Here is a 16,898-nt window from a genome sequence, read left to right as displayed (position 1 = left end):
CATTCTTAAAATGAAAGCAACCATACCTGCAATTTCGTCGTTCATGTTAAGCTAGTTTTATCAGAACCTTTGTAAAACCATCAACATAATCGTTTACTACGTTTTCATCGAACCTGAACAAGAGCTAGTTAGTATGTTGTTGATCAACTCAGAATTAGCTTATTCTTTATCACCTATGTATAGGTGACTTTGGTCTAATACAGTGCCGCGAGTCTGAAATTATGATTGACCAGTTTTTTTAAGATGTGCTAATCAGCGTAATAACTATTTCCTCGAATTATTTGAGATATTATTTGCAATTATTTGTTGTTTTCATTTCTGTTAGGGAATAACTTTGGATTTGAAGCTTACTCCATCTAATATGTTGAAATATGAGAATTCCCTACCTCTTCTCAAATCCTATTTTCTACCAATACTTCGGCTCTTATCGTTCCTCATTCTTGATCGTGATAGTGTTAATACAAATATCTCAACATAGCACAATTTCCTTCTGTAACGGGTTCTTCAGAATCCTCGCATGCTGTTCACCTAGTGTACCTATTTTTTCCCACTTTCAATCTGCTCATTTCCACCGCATATGTGTTCGAAGAAGTTATTGTCTTCAACATCAAAACAAGTATTGCCTCTGTCTGTTCTTCTTCAACTTCGAAATAACTATCTTCTCTGTTTGTATATTGCTGCCAAGAATTGCGATTTACGCTTGCCAAAGTATTTCATGGAATGAATTTTTATGATGAACTTTATGAACAAATAGTACGAAACAACATCGAGTCAGCAATTCAACAGACAACCGGCCTATTTTCGAGGAGTTCTGGTCGGCAAATCTACCGATGCTATTGTTTTACGGGAAAGACGAATTTGGCCCGTGTCTACATCACGTCCCAACCACTGCACCGTTGTTTTTTGACCGATCTTAAGAGTTCAAGTCAGTTGAGATTGCCAACTAAGGGAAACTGAAGAGAAAATGCGGAGAGAAAATTTTTATGAGAATACCTGAAGTCCACTAGCTGAGGAATGTCGAATAGGAACGGAGTGTAGTTGTGAATTTGGCACAAAAATGGGGCGCCCTGCACCGCCGAGTCTCAACATCGCTCCTTTTTCCAACAGGTCAACAACTTCAGCTGGTACCATTTGACCGAAGGTGAACTCGGGCTCATCCGTCTCGGCTAGCAACCTAAACAACGACAAGGATTTGAACCATTTACCGCATAAGGGGGTATACCGAGTAGAAAAAAAACTTCATCATGAGAGCTTTTGCATCTCCAAGTCGTTGTTTGTTGGGTGCAAACAAATTGATATGAACATCATCTTCATGAGAAATCTGAAGGTAAACTATTGTTAGTCAGTTAATCCGTCATTTTGGTAAAGTCAACTCAGAATGTAATTGTAACTAATACATGAAGCAAAACGAACAGAACAAACTCCACGCAGTCTGTCTTCTAACTGCCCATGATGTTCTAAGAAGGATACGTAGGAGGTATACTCAAAGTGGCCCCGCTAATCAGAAACAAAGTGACCCTTCATGAACACTAGATTGTTCCATCTTTAATTCATTCTTAGCGATGGAGTAAGGGATAAGGCGACTAGTAGTGTTTACTGCCTCGTGCCGTAGTTACAAATCTAACGGCTAACGTAGGAGTGCGACCCATTCTAACCATTCGATGTCAAAGAATAAAGTGAAAGCGTATCAAAGATGAATATTCTGGAGCAAACGACTGGAAGGGACGAGTTTCTGGAGACTTCACAGTAGCAAGCCAGGGACACTGAATAAAATAGAAGGATCATGAGTACACCTTGTTTACGTGAACTGTTTCGTATCTGATCATTACAGCACCGTTAAGATACTTTCTCGCTTAATTTGCTCCGAAGATTTGTAACGTGATAGACTCCAAGGAGGGCGCAACTTGTGATTTGACAACCCTAATGAGACCTTTGATGTAATGTTTGAAGAAACTCTTTGGGCCTGAAAATAGGGTGGAAACAGTTATCTCGCCACTGTTCACCATAGCACTCATCAAATAATTGACCAGGGAAACTTTCTTGGGATCAGTATTGGATGGAGAGATGAGGTAACAAGCAGGTGAAAGCACATGGTTTGAGTAGCTGTCAAGCAAGGGTACCGTTGGCCACATTTGTTTCAAATAAGAGAAATAAATAACGAAATGAGCATGAGGACCTAGTGAAAGTTATGAGACGTGGTTTTTCAGACCTCTCTGCCAGTAGATGGGATTCATAACGTAAATTACAAATAAACAAAGAAAATTTCAGCTGCTTCCAAAAATCGATTTATTTCAAACATCAGAGGCATCTATCTGGACCACGCTTGACTACACGTAAAACAAAATGGTTCCGCGCCCTCATATAATGAGTAAACTTTCCGTGGATGTTTTAAGCAAGTTATCAACACATATGTCCTCATACTGTGAGGAGGCACAAACCACTTTGCCAGACTTGTTTCCGCAGTGGTCCTGATGTCTAAAACTCCTGGCTTTGTGGGAGTGGGGATTTCGCGTTCTCACCGCTCTACTTGTGAACAAAACGACGGCCGCTACGTATTAGTGGAGACAACTTTACTAAAACTAGACTGCCAGTATTCCTTATGGAAATTGTAGTGATTCACAGTTATGAGAGTTGATTGAGGTGATCTGCTACGTAACCAGTTTCTGTGCATAAGGTAAGCGTTAGCGAAACGAGCGTTAGGAAAGCGAGAACACAAAGCTTTACCTGGTAATAAAAACTTATATGAATCTTGGCTTACAACTAAGGGAATTTAACTAAAGCTGGATATGTGACTAGCACTGCTATATGGTACAAATGTTTTCCCAACTGTTTCAAAAGTGCTGTCGCCCGTAGCCAAGTAAGGCAAGTGTCCAAATGGAGTATGCAATATTTGGCAACAACTAGGGAGCCGTTCTATCCACACTGATACGATGTCTGTGTGTGCCGCTTGTTGTACTACAGGGAACACAGCCCAGTGGTCTTTCTCCATCAAAGTCGGAGACTGCAACATCTACTGCGGAATTAGGTTCAACTTCTTATAGATGCGCCTTTGCACGACTCCGGGATAGAACAGTATAACAGCATTCCAGCATAAGTATTCACACGCCTACGAAAGCCGCTGAAGATCACAACAAACTTTCCATGACCTCAGTGCAATGAAATCAAGATAGCAAGCAATGGTCATTGTAGGAGTAGATGCAAATGCAAAATGGGAACAAACAGCAATCCGAAGATCCAAGATCTGTGAGATCGAGATTCAGTACGACGGTCCCACTTGTCGATTACCTTTACTCCTGTTTCAGCTTCAATCGTTTTTGCGTGCATTCCACCAGCCCGAAACAACGCTTGCCTTTTGTAAGCATCCAAACGCATAGACTCAAAAACTGGTACAGTAGGCTTGAACTCCGCCCTTAATCATATCTCAAATTGCAATTCTCAATAGTAAGGGAAATTAATCTCACCAACCGTGGTTTATCCAATATCACAGCCATTTTACTTAGCACATAGCTGATTCCGTCTCTACCTCTAGCAAATACTTCAGTAAGTTGCTGCCGAGATAGGCCATGAACTTTGACGTCAAGCTGCATTGCCGTAAATCCCAGAGATGAACCTAGAAGCAGTTTCTTCAAACTGAGTTGGGATAAAAAGTGTGCAATGTACCTGCAATCTTGCAATCCATATCACCTGCATAGTCTTCTATTCCCGAAATGTCCATGAGGATTTTGTGAGGTCTCTTTGAACTAAAAATATTACAATTAATGAAAAACCCAAAACTGCGCCTCTGAGTATATACGGCTGGCTCCGATTACGTTGGCGAAGTGAGAAACGACGGCAGGAAGCGAATGCGATATCCAATATTTTATGAATTTGTGTGCGTAAGCACACCTAAACACTCTCGTAAGCGCAGGATGTTCGAGAACAATTCTTTGCTTCTTCTTTGGTTCTTTGACACTGAAAACAGAGGAAAAACGCTACTCTAAGTTAGGTCAAGATGTACATCAGCACTATCGCATGATGTTTTATCAGTGGTTAACGATTACTTTGGCTATATCCTAACGGCAGATTAGCGGAACTTCAGGGAATCATGGAGAAAGGAAAAAACCAAAAGATTGAAGTATTTCTGCAACGTTATACCGCCCGCGATTTCATGGTTCGATATCGGAGCAACTGCAAGCCAGAGGGTAGCGTTTTGGCACCATTTTTAAACAAAGAAGAGCACTATATCAACAAAAAATAGTCACCGATTCTAGGTAGTGAAATGCGCCGAAAAACCCCAAGGACCCTCACATAAATAAATAGTTAAGACTTACAAACATACAACAATGGTGATCTAAAATGATACCAAGAAAAAACTCCAGCGAAAAAAAAAAACAACGATCAGAAAAATGGTATGCACAACGACCGACAGTTTACACAGTTTTTCTTCGCTGCAGTCTTAGAATCCATTTTCGAGCCGTTGCATTTGCTCTGACTAACTGGAGCACATGCTTGGCCCAACCGATGCAAGTTGGTCAGTACATCGAATAATACCAATGGTGTGCGACATAACCCGCTTTCAAAAACAACACAATAGAAGGGAAAATTAGGCCCTAGAAAACTGGAAATAATACCTAAAACAAGTGATGGGAAAGGACATTCTAAGGGCAAATACCGCGACATGGGATATGAGACAGGACGGCAAGACACCGCTCGTTTTCGCGCAAAAGGTGCTAATGCAGTGATCCATGGCGCAAAATGTACATGGGGGAGCACACCCAAATAGAACGGCTTCCCTACTTTATTTGGTGCGATTATTTGAGGTGATTCGTGGCGGGAACTTCCACTGTGCCAGTACAGTACCTGCACTCAGAGCGCGAAAAAGGTCATGGAGCACAACAGGCACAAAGACGTCCATAGAACACGTTAGCCGTTCTCGTCGTTGAACCATTCCATTGGCGTAATGGGTGCCTCTAACTTCCTGACTCTTCGTGAATTCACTCAGATTACTAATGACCACTTGGCCGGAGCTTGCATCGAAGTTGACGGAGGAATTCGACGAATGGCTCGCCGATCGTGGATTGCTGCGGAAGGAGCGACTTTGCCCTAACTGTGGAAGTCCAGCTACAGTCGCGAAGCAGACGAATGTGGACAGCTTTCATAAAGGCTAACCTAACGGACTAACCGGAGGAATTTGCGAATACAAATCGAAAATGTGTGGATAAAGTTGTTGTGTGCATGCTTAGTGATTGTGGATTGCCATGGAGTTCATTTCCCGTTCTTTTTTCTTTGTAAGTAACACATGATATGACTTATTTATTTCTCGTAAACTAGCTCGGAGTAAAACGTAGTGGGGGGTGGTCACTCAGTGGCGCCCTTATTTCTGGAAGTAAATAACTAAAACAGTCGGGGCCCTAAGACCTATGCATCAGTTTTAGAGGTTCTATGACATGTAAGCTAAAGTTACTAGGAGAAAAAAGTAAGACAGATCTTCCAGAAGTAAGGATGCCACTGAGTGGGCCTATAACTACATCTTCCCTCTTGTTTGGAAGATTTGGTAAAGTTGAAACAGTAGTAGTTCAAGCTTCCAGAAGTAAGGACAGATCTTCCAGAAGTAAGGTCTTAGGTTTCAGGGCCCCGACTGACTCAGCTACTCAATTGTGCTGCATGACCTTTTCCGCGCTCTGAGTACAGGTACAGTACTGGCACAGTGGAAGTCCCGCCACGAATCGCCTCAAATAATCGCACGAAATACAGCAGGAAAGCAGTTCGGCTTGGGTGCGTCGGAACGCCCCCCTCCCCTCCCCCCAACTACATTTTACCCGATCCATGAACTGATAGATTTTCCTGATGATAGAAGAAATCTTGCAATTTGGCATTGGAACAGACTAGCAAATCATTGCTTATATGCATCTGCGTGTGACACGGCTCACAACCCATTTTCTGAAGGTATTTACACTTAGACCCTCATGTCCAGCAAACATGTTTCAAGAGATATGCGCAGAGATACTGATAATGCTAAGGAGCAATCGATATTCAAGTCAGAAACATACTTTTCGTCGGTTACTAGCCCTATGGCCACACCCGCTACTGGTGCCAATAATGGAACACCTGCATCCAAAAGGGCTAACGTTCCTCCGCATGCAGACGCCATTGACGAAGAGCCATTCGACTCCAATACCTATGATAGGAAAACTGAGGTAATATTAGAGTCCAGAAAGAAAAACGGTTAAATTCAAAACATTCCAATACGGAAATAAGATATAAGAAACGTGAATACTAACTTGGCAAGCAAGACGGATGGTATACGGAAACTCGCTAGGGATCACATGTTTGAGGGCCTTTTCTGCCAGCGCACCATGTCCTAGTTCTCTACGGTTGACACCTCGAGAAGACTGAAAGTCGTTAGAGCTTTCATTTTCAATTCAAAAGTGAGATGTCGTAGAAGTGTACAAAACATACTGAGATCTCATTTGTAGCATAACTAGGGAACTCATAATGTAACATAAACATCTTCTTTCTTTGGCTACCCAATATCTGCGAAATCGAATCCGAATGGAAAGCTGCTGCAGGGCTATCGAATGTGACCGTAGACATCACCTGAACCAATCAAGGAATCAATTAACAGCTATGAAACTTGCAACCAATCCCAAAAGTGCAAGCTATTACCTGCGTTTGACCTCTCTGAAATAAAGATGAGCCATGTAGACGCTTGAAAACATCTACACTGATGGTTATAGGTCGGAATTCCTTTATTCCTCGCCCATCGCAACGTACATTATTATCGAGAATCAAATCACTTAAAACTAGTTTTGAACAAGTATTTATAACAGGAATAAGCCACTCAAGCACTTCTAGGGTTATTGGAAACTTTACAGAGGTTGACTCGTACATTCCCCATTCACTTTAACTGGACAATTTTCAGATCAAACCGGGCACTTCCTAACATTTTCTGAAATGTTCTTCCAACTAGCATCGTGTTCTTTTCGACAACTGGAAACTTTGGATTCTTTCTCTTCTTTTGATTCCCATCAACATCAAAACGACTTCAAAAATCTTGGGTGTGACCTTCTCCTTCCTCTTCATCGTTAAGTCAATCTCAATATACATTCGGCTGAAAGCGCGCCCCTTCAGCGACAGTGAGGTACGCAAACGACGGCAGCGAAGAAGGAAACTGTCGTAAAGCCGAAGAATACACTAACATTACATTTACACTGATTCTGGCAGTAAAGATATTCCCCACACTACTATAATCAATGATGGGACCCACAATGGTTCTAAGTTTTGCACGTTTGTCAAAATCTCGTAGCACGTATGAGCAGCAGGGCAGGTGTGGTGTAGCGGTTAGAGGTTCCGCTTCCTGCACGATCGATCAGAGGTTCGAATCCGCCATAGCGCTCACCAAGCCTTTCATCCCTCCGGGGTCGATAAATTGGTACCAGACTTGTCTGGGAGGATAAAAGCACTGACTTGACACATCGCCTAGCCACCGCAAGTCATTGTATAGGCCAGATACACGTTCGTAAACCTCAAGCGATTCTGAATTGAAGTGAACATGGGGGCGCATCCCAAGCGGATTGATTAACGCCAAGAACTTTATCCTTTTTTATCCTTATGAGCACGCAGCTTCATCGTGCTTCATGTCCTTTTGACCCGACTATATCTCGAATAGTGACTATCTGTGAGTCCATAATGAGGAAATGAAGATTAGCAGTTTATTTGCATTTCGTAGAAGGCAAAATTAGAATACAATATTTAACTCGTTCATTTCTATTTGAAGATGAGACGGAAGATGAATTAATTTTCAGTACTATGGACAATGAAACTGAGCACCCTTTTGCGCATTGAGTATTCTGCGAAGAGAGAAAAAAACATCAACAGCCTAAAAAGAACAAACCGCAACACCTTCTTCACGAGTTTCCGGAATATGGCTTGTAGCATGGATTGATCAGCACCCTTGATAGATGTCAGTACATCACCTCCAACATCCTAACGATTTTTCTCATGACAGAAAAACTAATAAAAGTCAAGTCTAGCCTAGTATTAGAAGTTTACCTATGAAGTCGTTATTCTAATCACAAAAGACAAAATAGCAAAATATATCATATACCTAGTCTATGAATAAGACAAGGCTAATGAGTGCGATTGTCTTCTCACATGTTTTGACAAAACCGACAATACAAGGATAAGCATTGCACTCCTTGATACAAGGATAACGTGTATGGCGTTGATCAATCCCTTCGAAATGCGTCCACGCATTCTGTTTTAGTTGAAGTCGACCTCTTACTACAACATATATATTCCTCTTTAGTATACCTACTAAGCCATTCATACCAAAATGGATTGGAGCCCAAAAATCAACTTACAGGTGCTATTTCATCAAAAGTTCCTTTAAAAACATTAAGCATCTCATCTGTAGTGCGGTTGCACCGACAACATAATGAGCTGAACTTAATGCAGAATTCTAGACTTTTACAAGAACAATCTGAAAAGACTAAATGTTCATAAAAATCAATAGGCTTTAGGAACCCATACCAAAATGAGTCAGCTTTTGAAAGGTCCTACAAACTAACAACTTTGCTCGAATTATTTGTGATAAAAACAATCCTATTTGTTTGTTGAAGTTGAAATATGTTGGAGTGTTCTTGATCATCTTTTCTCCCGCTGATCTTCGAACTGGTCGAGCGGGCGCCAGTAATTATTCCATTTGTCCCGATCGCGTGCCAGAGTAGCCCAGTGGTTCCTCCTTTCGCGTGGGACACGAAGAGCATCATAATCTTCTTTGAAGGACTTCGTGAAGAAATCTGACTATCGGCGGTCTTCTTGTAGTGCGCTTAATGTCGCGGGGAACCCAGTCGCTCACGTCTCTGGTCCAACGACTGTCGTTAAAGCGCATCACGTGTCCGGCCCACCTAATTTTGCCTTCCTTGACATATGCTACAGCATCTCTGATCTTCGATCGCTGACGTAGGAGAGAACTCATCCCTTCTTTCAATTGCGTAAAACTGGATACTCCTAGTATCACCCTTTCGGGTTCTATGACGCTGACCGCATTTTCCTTTTGCTTGCGAAACGTCCATGTTTTTGAAGCGTAGGTCGAAGCAGGGGGAACGGTGGTGTTGACTAGATAAGTCCAGAGCCGGGTGTTCTTGGTCTCCTTCACTACATCCTCGATGCTCTTATACGCTCCTCAAGCCGCTCGTCTCCTCCTTACCAGCTTGGGGGTCAGGTAATTTTGTATGTCATGTTTTATTCCCGACCCTGATAAACGTAGCTGGTAATTTCGGATATCTTCGCTCCGTTGAGCGTGCATGGGCATCCGAGACCCGTCCGTTACGCATGAACGTCTTTTGCAAATTCAGCTGAACGCTGATGCATCCACATGTTTCTTCGAATTCGGTCAGCATTCATTCCACTTGGCTGATGCTAGGTGTTATCAGTACGATGTTATCAGCAAAGCACAAATGGTGTAGCTGCCGACCATCAACCTTCACTCCCATGTCGTCCCATTACAACTTTCGCATTGCGTTCTCGAGAGTGGCTGTGAATATTTTACGTGAGATTGTATCACCCTGTCGGACCCTCTCTTCACGTCAATGATGACATTCTTGTAGAATGGCTAAATTCCGGTCGTGAAGTTGCTGTACAACTCTCAAAGTACCTTTATGTACTGAGTAGCGGTCATGGAAGCCTCGGTTGTCCAAAGCTTCCATGACCGCTTCCGTCTCAACGAAGGCCTTCTTCAAGTTAATGAAGGTGAGACAGAGCGGCATCTTTTACTCTTGTGATACTTCGATGAGTTTTGAAACAGTGTGAATGTGGTCAATCATGCTGAACCCTTTTCGGAACCCTACTTGCTCTCACGTTTGTCCTTCATCCAAGCCTTTTTCAATCCTATTAAGGACCGCTCTTGTAAAGAGCTTGTAGATGACGGACAGTAAGCAGATTGGGCGATAATTGCCAATGTCATGTGGATCTCCCTTATTATACAACAACACGGTCTCGCTGGTCTTCCACTGTTTGGGGACCTTGCATTCCGACAGGTAACGTGTAAAGAGCCTCGCCAGGATGTTGATGAGAACTGGAGGAAGTTTCTTCAAATGTTCAGATCTTATCCTCTCCATTTTCTCCATTAACCTTCTCGATGCAATGGCGGTTCCCTTTGGGTTCCGGAGAGCAGTCATCCTGGTCTTGCGACTGGCAAAGTCTCGACGGGCACAGCGGATGCTTTTCCCCGTCTCTGCAGCTTCAGCCAGCACTTCTGCTCTTCTCTCTTTAAGGTCTTCCTTTATCGCCTCTCTGCAAAGCCTTGCGAGCTCGGACGTGAGTTCTTGGTTCCCTGCGGCTCGTGCTGCTCCACGCTGGCGTATCAGCTCAGGAGTTTTAAGAGACACTTGGTGGTTTTAAAACTCTCAGCCTTCTTCGCGCAGTCGTGAAGGTGTTCAATGAGCCGGTCATATTCCTCGTCGATGTTGTTCATTGCGGAATTTTCCCAAAAGCCGGCTAGCGTAGTGAAGAGATCCCAGTTGATGATAGTTCTGGGATTTCGCTCTCTGAACTTGGCGCCTTTCTCTGCTCTCCTTGTGAAAAGAAATCTTCCACGGAGGAGACGATGGTCCGATCCCGTATAAAACTTTGGCACAACAGCGACATCCGTCAGGCAAAACCCTTTAATGGCGATGATGTGGTCAATTTCAGTAAGGTACCCTTCACCGGTTGACTCCCACGTCCAGCGTAGAGAGGAGGGCTTCTGGAATTGCGAGTTTCCATGGATGGTCTTATTCGTCATGATAAAATCAGAAAGCCCCTTCCCTGTTAGTTCCATTGTAGGCCGTGGGTCCCAAAGTGAAGTTCTTCAGGCGTTCTTCTGGGGCCAATCTTGGCGTTAAAATCACCAACAATGACCTTGTAGAAAGTGTGGTCCTGTGTAGAACGTCTCTTTATCCATATAGAAAGCTTCGACTTCTCCTTCTTCGTAGCTTGAAGTTGGAGCGCAAGCGACGAAGATAGTCAAAGTTAGTGTTGGACCACATCTTCTCATCCACAGACGTCCGATTCGGGTCGTAAGTTGTTCGAAAGAGTCGATGTTCTTTGCCATACTCGTGTTGACGAGGACGCTAACTCCACCAACACCTCTATCGCACCTCTGTCGCATGTTCCTAAGAACAGTTCTTCTCCAGTTTCATATACGGCGTTGAGAGGGTGACGTCGTCCGATGACGTCGTACTTGATCTTCTTGGCTTACATCATCAGATCTTCGATGGCCGCTTCCGATGCAAGCGTACGTGCGTTATAAGCACAGATCGTCATACTAGTTCTTGTTATATACTGCAAATTACATAATCTCACCCAACAGCCTTTCAACAATACAACGAAATTTTTGCTTCAACTGTTCTCTGTTCCATTTTTTCCACGAAAGAGAGCAGAAACTGCTTCTTAGCAGACGCGCGCAGAATTGCCTCAGAAAACTTGTGCCCGCACTAACCTCATCTTTAAGACCACATCATGCGACCGGATCTATATTCGCAACAAAAATCACCCAAATTACAGAAGATACTTCTTACAAACAGTATGGAACTAAAAACGATCTAGCTTTCTCTTGCGATAGGAGCGGTTATCTTGGACTATCACCTAAGTACACGGAACGTGAAAGGTGTTCTTTGTTAAAGGCAGCATATCAGAAAAAAGACTATGTTGAAATTTCTCACGGACAATAGAGGATTCGGGTGTAGGTGACAAGCACGCGCGTTATCAGTCTCGATTCTAATCAAGCTGAAAAACGGCGCGGAAAAATGGTTGTGAACGCGAAGCGCATACGACGATGGCGCGTTATTAGGTGTCGTAGAAGGTTCCCATGCCAACTCTAACGACGATTAGAGGGAATTTAGCGTGAAAAAGCCCATACCCATAATCTACACCCCCGAACTCTATATTGTCCAGGAGAGATCATAACATTCCGTTATATGCTACCTTCAAGTCCAGACAGGTGTGGTATCACAGGTGGTCACCATTGGAGGTATAGTCGGGTCAAAAAGACATGCAGTGTGATACAACTGCGTAAGCGACTGCGATCGAAGCATTTCGGTGGTGAAATCGGTTGGAATCGAGGTGGGACCATCGCCAACTGCAGTGATGGGCGGTGTTAGCAAAATTGCCACCGCGATTCCAACCGCTTTCACTACCGAACTGTTTCGATCGCAGTCGCTTACGCAGTTGTATCACACTGCATGTCTTGATCATCGTTTTGACCCTACTGTACGTCTTGGTTGACTGCTACAAGTTTTATCAAACATATAATGCAATTTACATCTCCTATTTTTATTCTTTCCACATCCTTACATCTCATCAGAAGATTAGAAACCAGAGTCCAAGTCACAAGTTTCCTTTCCAGGACATCAAAATAAGTGGATATGCATGAAGATAGGAAGTTTTCAAAAAATAAAATAATTACAGATGTCGCTTAGATTACTAGCGGACTAATCAAACGGGCACTTCACACTTGAACATTTGAATCAAAATATCAAGACAAACAACCGGAAAAGTCTATACCTTACTATATAAGCAATTAGCAAGAAAACTGTGATGGAATGCATCAAGAAGGATCTGCCAAAAATTTAAGAGGTTGAAATCTAAACTTCCATACCACCTAATATATTCTCTTAAATTTGAAAAGACAGTATATCAATCAGTAGTTCTGACTTCCTGTGTGAGCAAAAGTTTGGACCGAACTATATTTTTCGAAGGTGTTGATCGTTTTCGAAACTGATAAGATCACGACTTCACAGGCAAACATACGTTTGTAAATCTACTCACTTTAATCGCTTCATCGCGCGAAATTTTGTCATGAGTCGGATCAGACAAAATATAGTACAAACGTTCTTCACAAAGTGCTCTCACTTCATTTTCCAACTCCTGGGGAAATCTGAGTTTTGAGAGCTGAAAAAGAAGTTCTACTGATCCATTCCAGATACTCGTAATCATATATTATGAGATTTCTCATGTTACCGCTGTTTTTTCCTTCCCAGATTGACGTCGCAGCTCATCCATAGCAGCTATTACTTTATCTACAGCATTTAATCCCTCATCAACAGCTGCCTCTAGTCGTTCCGTTGGTACTTGCTGGAACACATAGTAGAATTTAAATGATACCAAGAAGAAACGCAAAATTGTGAAGGAAATTAATAACATCTCCGTCCATTTCTATCATTACGGTTCGCCGATCTCCGCAGCCAGTAAGGAGCATGTCAAGTCTAGACTGCCTCATCAGTGATCGTGTAGGATTTAAGAGCAGCTGCAAAAACAACATTATACAAAAATAAAACAGAATTATTCGAGAAGAAATCAGACGGACAGATCAGCGTATACAACATCGGGAAAGGGAGATTAGAATAAGACTGTCAACGGAACGATGAGAAGAGGGAACAAACTTTGAGGAGAGAATAGAATTCAGCAGTAGAAAATGATACTACAACTGTAGCACTCAAGATACAAGGGCAACTAAGGATTCGTACTTATGAAACATCTTTGAAGATTACAAAAATTAACGAGATTTTACCTTGTCTTCTACAAGAGCAACACGTACAGCTGCAACAGGACCAAGCCAAGGAACCGCCGACAGATGAAGCGCTGAAGCTGCAGCATTCAAACCCAGCAAAACAACGTCTCCTTCGTCTTCTACTGCCAAAGGTTTCACTACTATCTATGCGAAGAAGATTTTATATATTATTTAGAAAATAAAAAAAAAACAAGACGAAACTGATCAGTAAATAACCTGCGTCTCGTTTCTCCAGGATTCTGGAAAAAGTGGGCGAAGAGATCTGTCGATGACTCGGGAAGCAAGGATATCAGCATCGGTCTGTCCAAGTTCACGGCGCAAGTAGTTAGTTGGGATTTTACCAACTGCGGCAGCACTTTGCTTGAAGTCGACAAGAAGCGGAAGAAAATCTTGACCAGGCTGAAATTCACCCACTGTTCCTCGAAAGACACATGTGCTCAGAACCTGAAGATTTCATCTATTATCATTTGAAGTCAAAAAGAGAATGGAATCAAGTACCGAACTGTCACCAGCTGAAGCGACCACAGCACCGGATGCAAACCTTGCCATATGACCTAACAACCAAGAAACTGTTACTTTTAATTCAAAAAACACTTCCACTAACAACTAAGAAATATCCATACCAGTGGTAAACACCAATGGGTTTCCATCTCCTATTTGAACAGCAACAGAATGTTTGAAACAACGTGCAAGAAAGCTGAAGAGTCTAAATATAGTTAAGCTCACGTGCATAAACAAGTATGTGATGCACTAACGGCCAACGATGACGATGTGAGGCTATGTTAAGAACTTTTTGCTGCAGCGACATTTTTGGAGCGGAAGTGGTTACAGAAAGTAGACAACTTCTGAAGTGATTGCTTAACCTCCAAGCCAAAACCAGTCCTAGAAATCCGCCACAGACACTAACGTCTTACATGCAACTAATCCAGAAACTAAATGGACCTACTGTATAATTTCCCATGAAGGTTTGATGCAGATAAATAAAATGCCTGAAAATCGCTCTACCTCCAATCAGTTGTATGTCCTGAAAAGTATGAAGAAGGCAAAAAATGTGGTCAAGTAACAGCACAGCACGGGAAATAAATGTAGAAGTACTTTGTAAGGCCTCAGTAATGGACAAAGATCAACAAAAATGAGCTGCGATGACGCAAGGAAGAAAAACTGCTTAGGAGTGACTTGCAGGGCGCCCATCAACGGTGAATTACGAATCAACGATGAATGAACATAGAAGTCGACCTGGGCGGAAGTGGATGGCGTCGAAAATAATGCTACATGTGTAAATACATACACCACACAGTCACGACATGATAAAATAATAATTCTGATTTTGATTTCTATCTCCTTCATATCTTGCTCTGCTTGTCAGGTGAGTATTGTTTCTCGCCATTTCTCTCTAATTGGAGCTAATTTGTCAGCTTGTTTGTCTCTTGCGTGTATTTTGTGTACGTTTGCATAAGATCCTCGTCTGTGGATTTTTCTCAAATATACGTTACGTCCTCTAATACATGCTATGACATGCAAAATGGTAATTCCATCGTTCTTCTTCTTTTTCACGTTCCTTTTCACATATCTTGCTGCACCTTCTGCCATCCTTTGTTGTCGCATGTGTATGGTCATGCGAACAATTGGATGCTCTGGAGGAGAAGCTTGAGGTATACTGACATTGAATCCAACAAAACTTGATGGTTTGCGCTGCTTGTCCCATCAGCGCAAAGATATGGATGTCAACCGTTGAGAAACAGGTACCGTAATCAATCGGAGCTAGACGTATGATGTATTGCTATGTGTTTATTACACACACTAACATACCCACACACAATCACTCACGATATAACAAGATACTATTTTCTGGTTTTCCTCCTCACGTCTTTCTTATCTCCCATACTCGTCGAGTAAATCCTCAAATTCCATAGGTTTCCTCCTTTATATGTTTATCAGTATGTGACTCACATGTTTGTGGTATGAGTTTTCGTAAACACCCTTTGGCTGCCCGCAGAGTTCACAGCCGCGTCGGCGGCACCACCCGCGCGGTCTGCTGTTTGACTGTTATTGGGCGCACTGTTTTGAACTCTCAATAACCATCATGTATAGAGCCGCGCGGTTGTGAACTGTGCGGCCAGCCTTATTGTTTTGTTTTTCCAAAATGTGTGCTTTCTGGTGCATGCACGCGAGATTACAGCTCCAATATTTCTCTTCTTTCTCTTACTACTCCTTGCTCGAGGTTTCCTTCTGTCATCTTATGTATTCGCATGTATATGATCATGCGAATCATTCGATAGGCTGGAGGAGAAACTTGATGTCTTTTGTGCCGTTCCCACCTGACAGCTCTCCTTAAGGCATCACACCATGAATTGACAATTTTTCGTATCTTTCCGCGAATTGATAGTATTAGGGTTCTAGATAGCTAGTATGACTGCGACCATGACACCTACGCGAGCGCACGCATGCGCCCCGCATCTCCCAGGGAAAAAACGGCGTGGGGATCGCTTTAGTTCCTAAGAGTTACGTTAGGACGCTCCTCTATGTACACGTTCCCGTCCCTTCGCAGCCTATTCACAGATTTCACTTGGGTATGTTGGTGGAAAGAAATCAGTGATCTTCTACCGCTCGCACTTACAGTCGGGTTAAAACGACATGAAGAACGGTGCAGTTGCGTAAGCGGCTACGCTTGAAGCGGTACGGTGAAGCACGGTGGGTAGGATCGAGTGAGGACCTTCGCCAGCACCATCAATCACTTTAATTCGCGATGGTCTCATGTCGAGCCTTGCCGCTAGCTCCACTTGGCCACTTCGAGGGAACTCGTTAACGCAACTGCACCGTGCTTCATGTCGTTTTAACTGTACTATAGGTGCAGCGTGTTTGCAAGGGTGGCACGTTGCAACTGAAATCGCCGTAAAGGACGGTGTCTTCTACACCGCTTTTTAACTACGACTGGGAAGAGATGAGCGGAATAACCCCGAATCCCGAAATATACAACCCCATCTCTATCTTTTACAACGGACGTCTTTACCAGGTCAGATTCGTGGCATGCTGCCTTCGACGCGATAGACAAAACCGACAATTACTTTTGAAGTCCTCAACATTATTCAGCACTTCTGGATTCATTATCTCTCTGAGGTAGATTTAAACTCAGAATCGGATTCAAAATGACCTCAAAAATGCGATAACAGTACTGTTGATAGCTCGCATGTATAAAGGATAAAGGGTAAAGTGTCTGGATTTAATCAATCCCTTTGGGATGCGCCACCACGTTCACTTCGATTCAGAATCGTTTGAGGTTTACGAATGTGTAACTGGCCTATACAACGACTTGCGGGGACTAGCCGATCTGTAAAGTCAGTTTCTTTATCCTCCCAGACAGGTCTGG

General features: G+C 42.9%; 1 protein-coding gene across 1 annotated transcript; it reads right to left on the bottom strand.

The window, feature by feature from the left end:
• Window positions 1–795: 795 nt before the first annotated feature.
• On the bottom strand, window positions 796–14,339 carry RB195_021060 (uncharacterized protein; the record flags this gene model as incomplete). Its single annotated transcript, XM_013446559.2, has 19 exons — window positions 796–912; window positions 994–1,174; window positions 1,239–1,321; window positions 3,286–3,409; window positions 3,466–3,610; window positions 3,661–3,740; window positions 6,030–6,157; window positions 6,261–6,371; window positions 6,439–6,576; window positions 6,646–6,775; window positions 7,874–7,965; window positions 12,790–12,912; window positions 12,982–13,095; window positions 13,163–13,267; window positions 13,532–13,675; window positions 13,748–13,975; window positions 14,030–14,085; window positions 14,155–14,228; window positions 14,287–14,339. 19 exons carry the CDS (start codon window positions 14,337–14,339, stop codon window positions 796–798), a joined length of 2,226 nt encoding a protein of 741 aa, XP_013302013.2.
• Window positions 14,340–16,898: the final 2,559 nt, after the last annotated feature.

The sequence above is a fragment of the Necator americanus genome, chromosome X (assembly GCF_031761385.1).
Source record: "Necator americanus strain Aroian chromosome X, whole genome shotgun sequence".
Lineage (NCBI taxonomy): Eukaryota > Metazoa > Nematoda > Chromadorea > Rhabditida > Ancylostomatidae > Necator > Necator americanus.
This window is presented reverse-complemented; position numbering and strand designations above follow the sequence as displayed.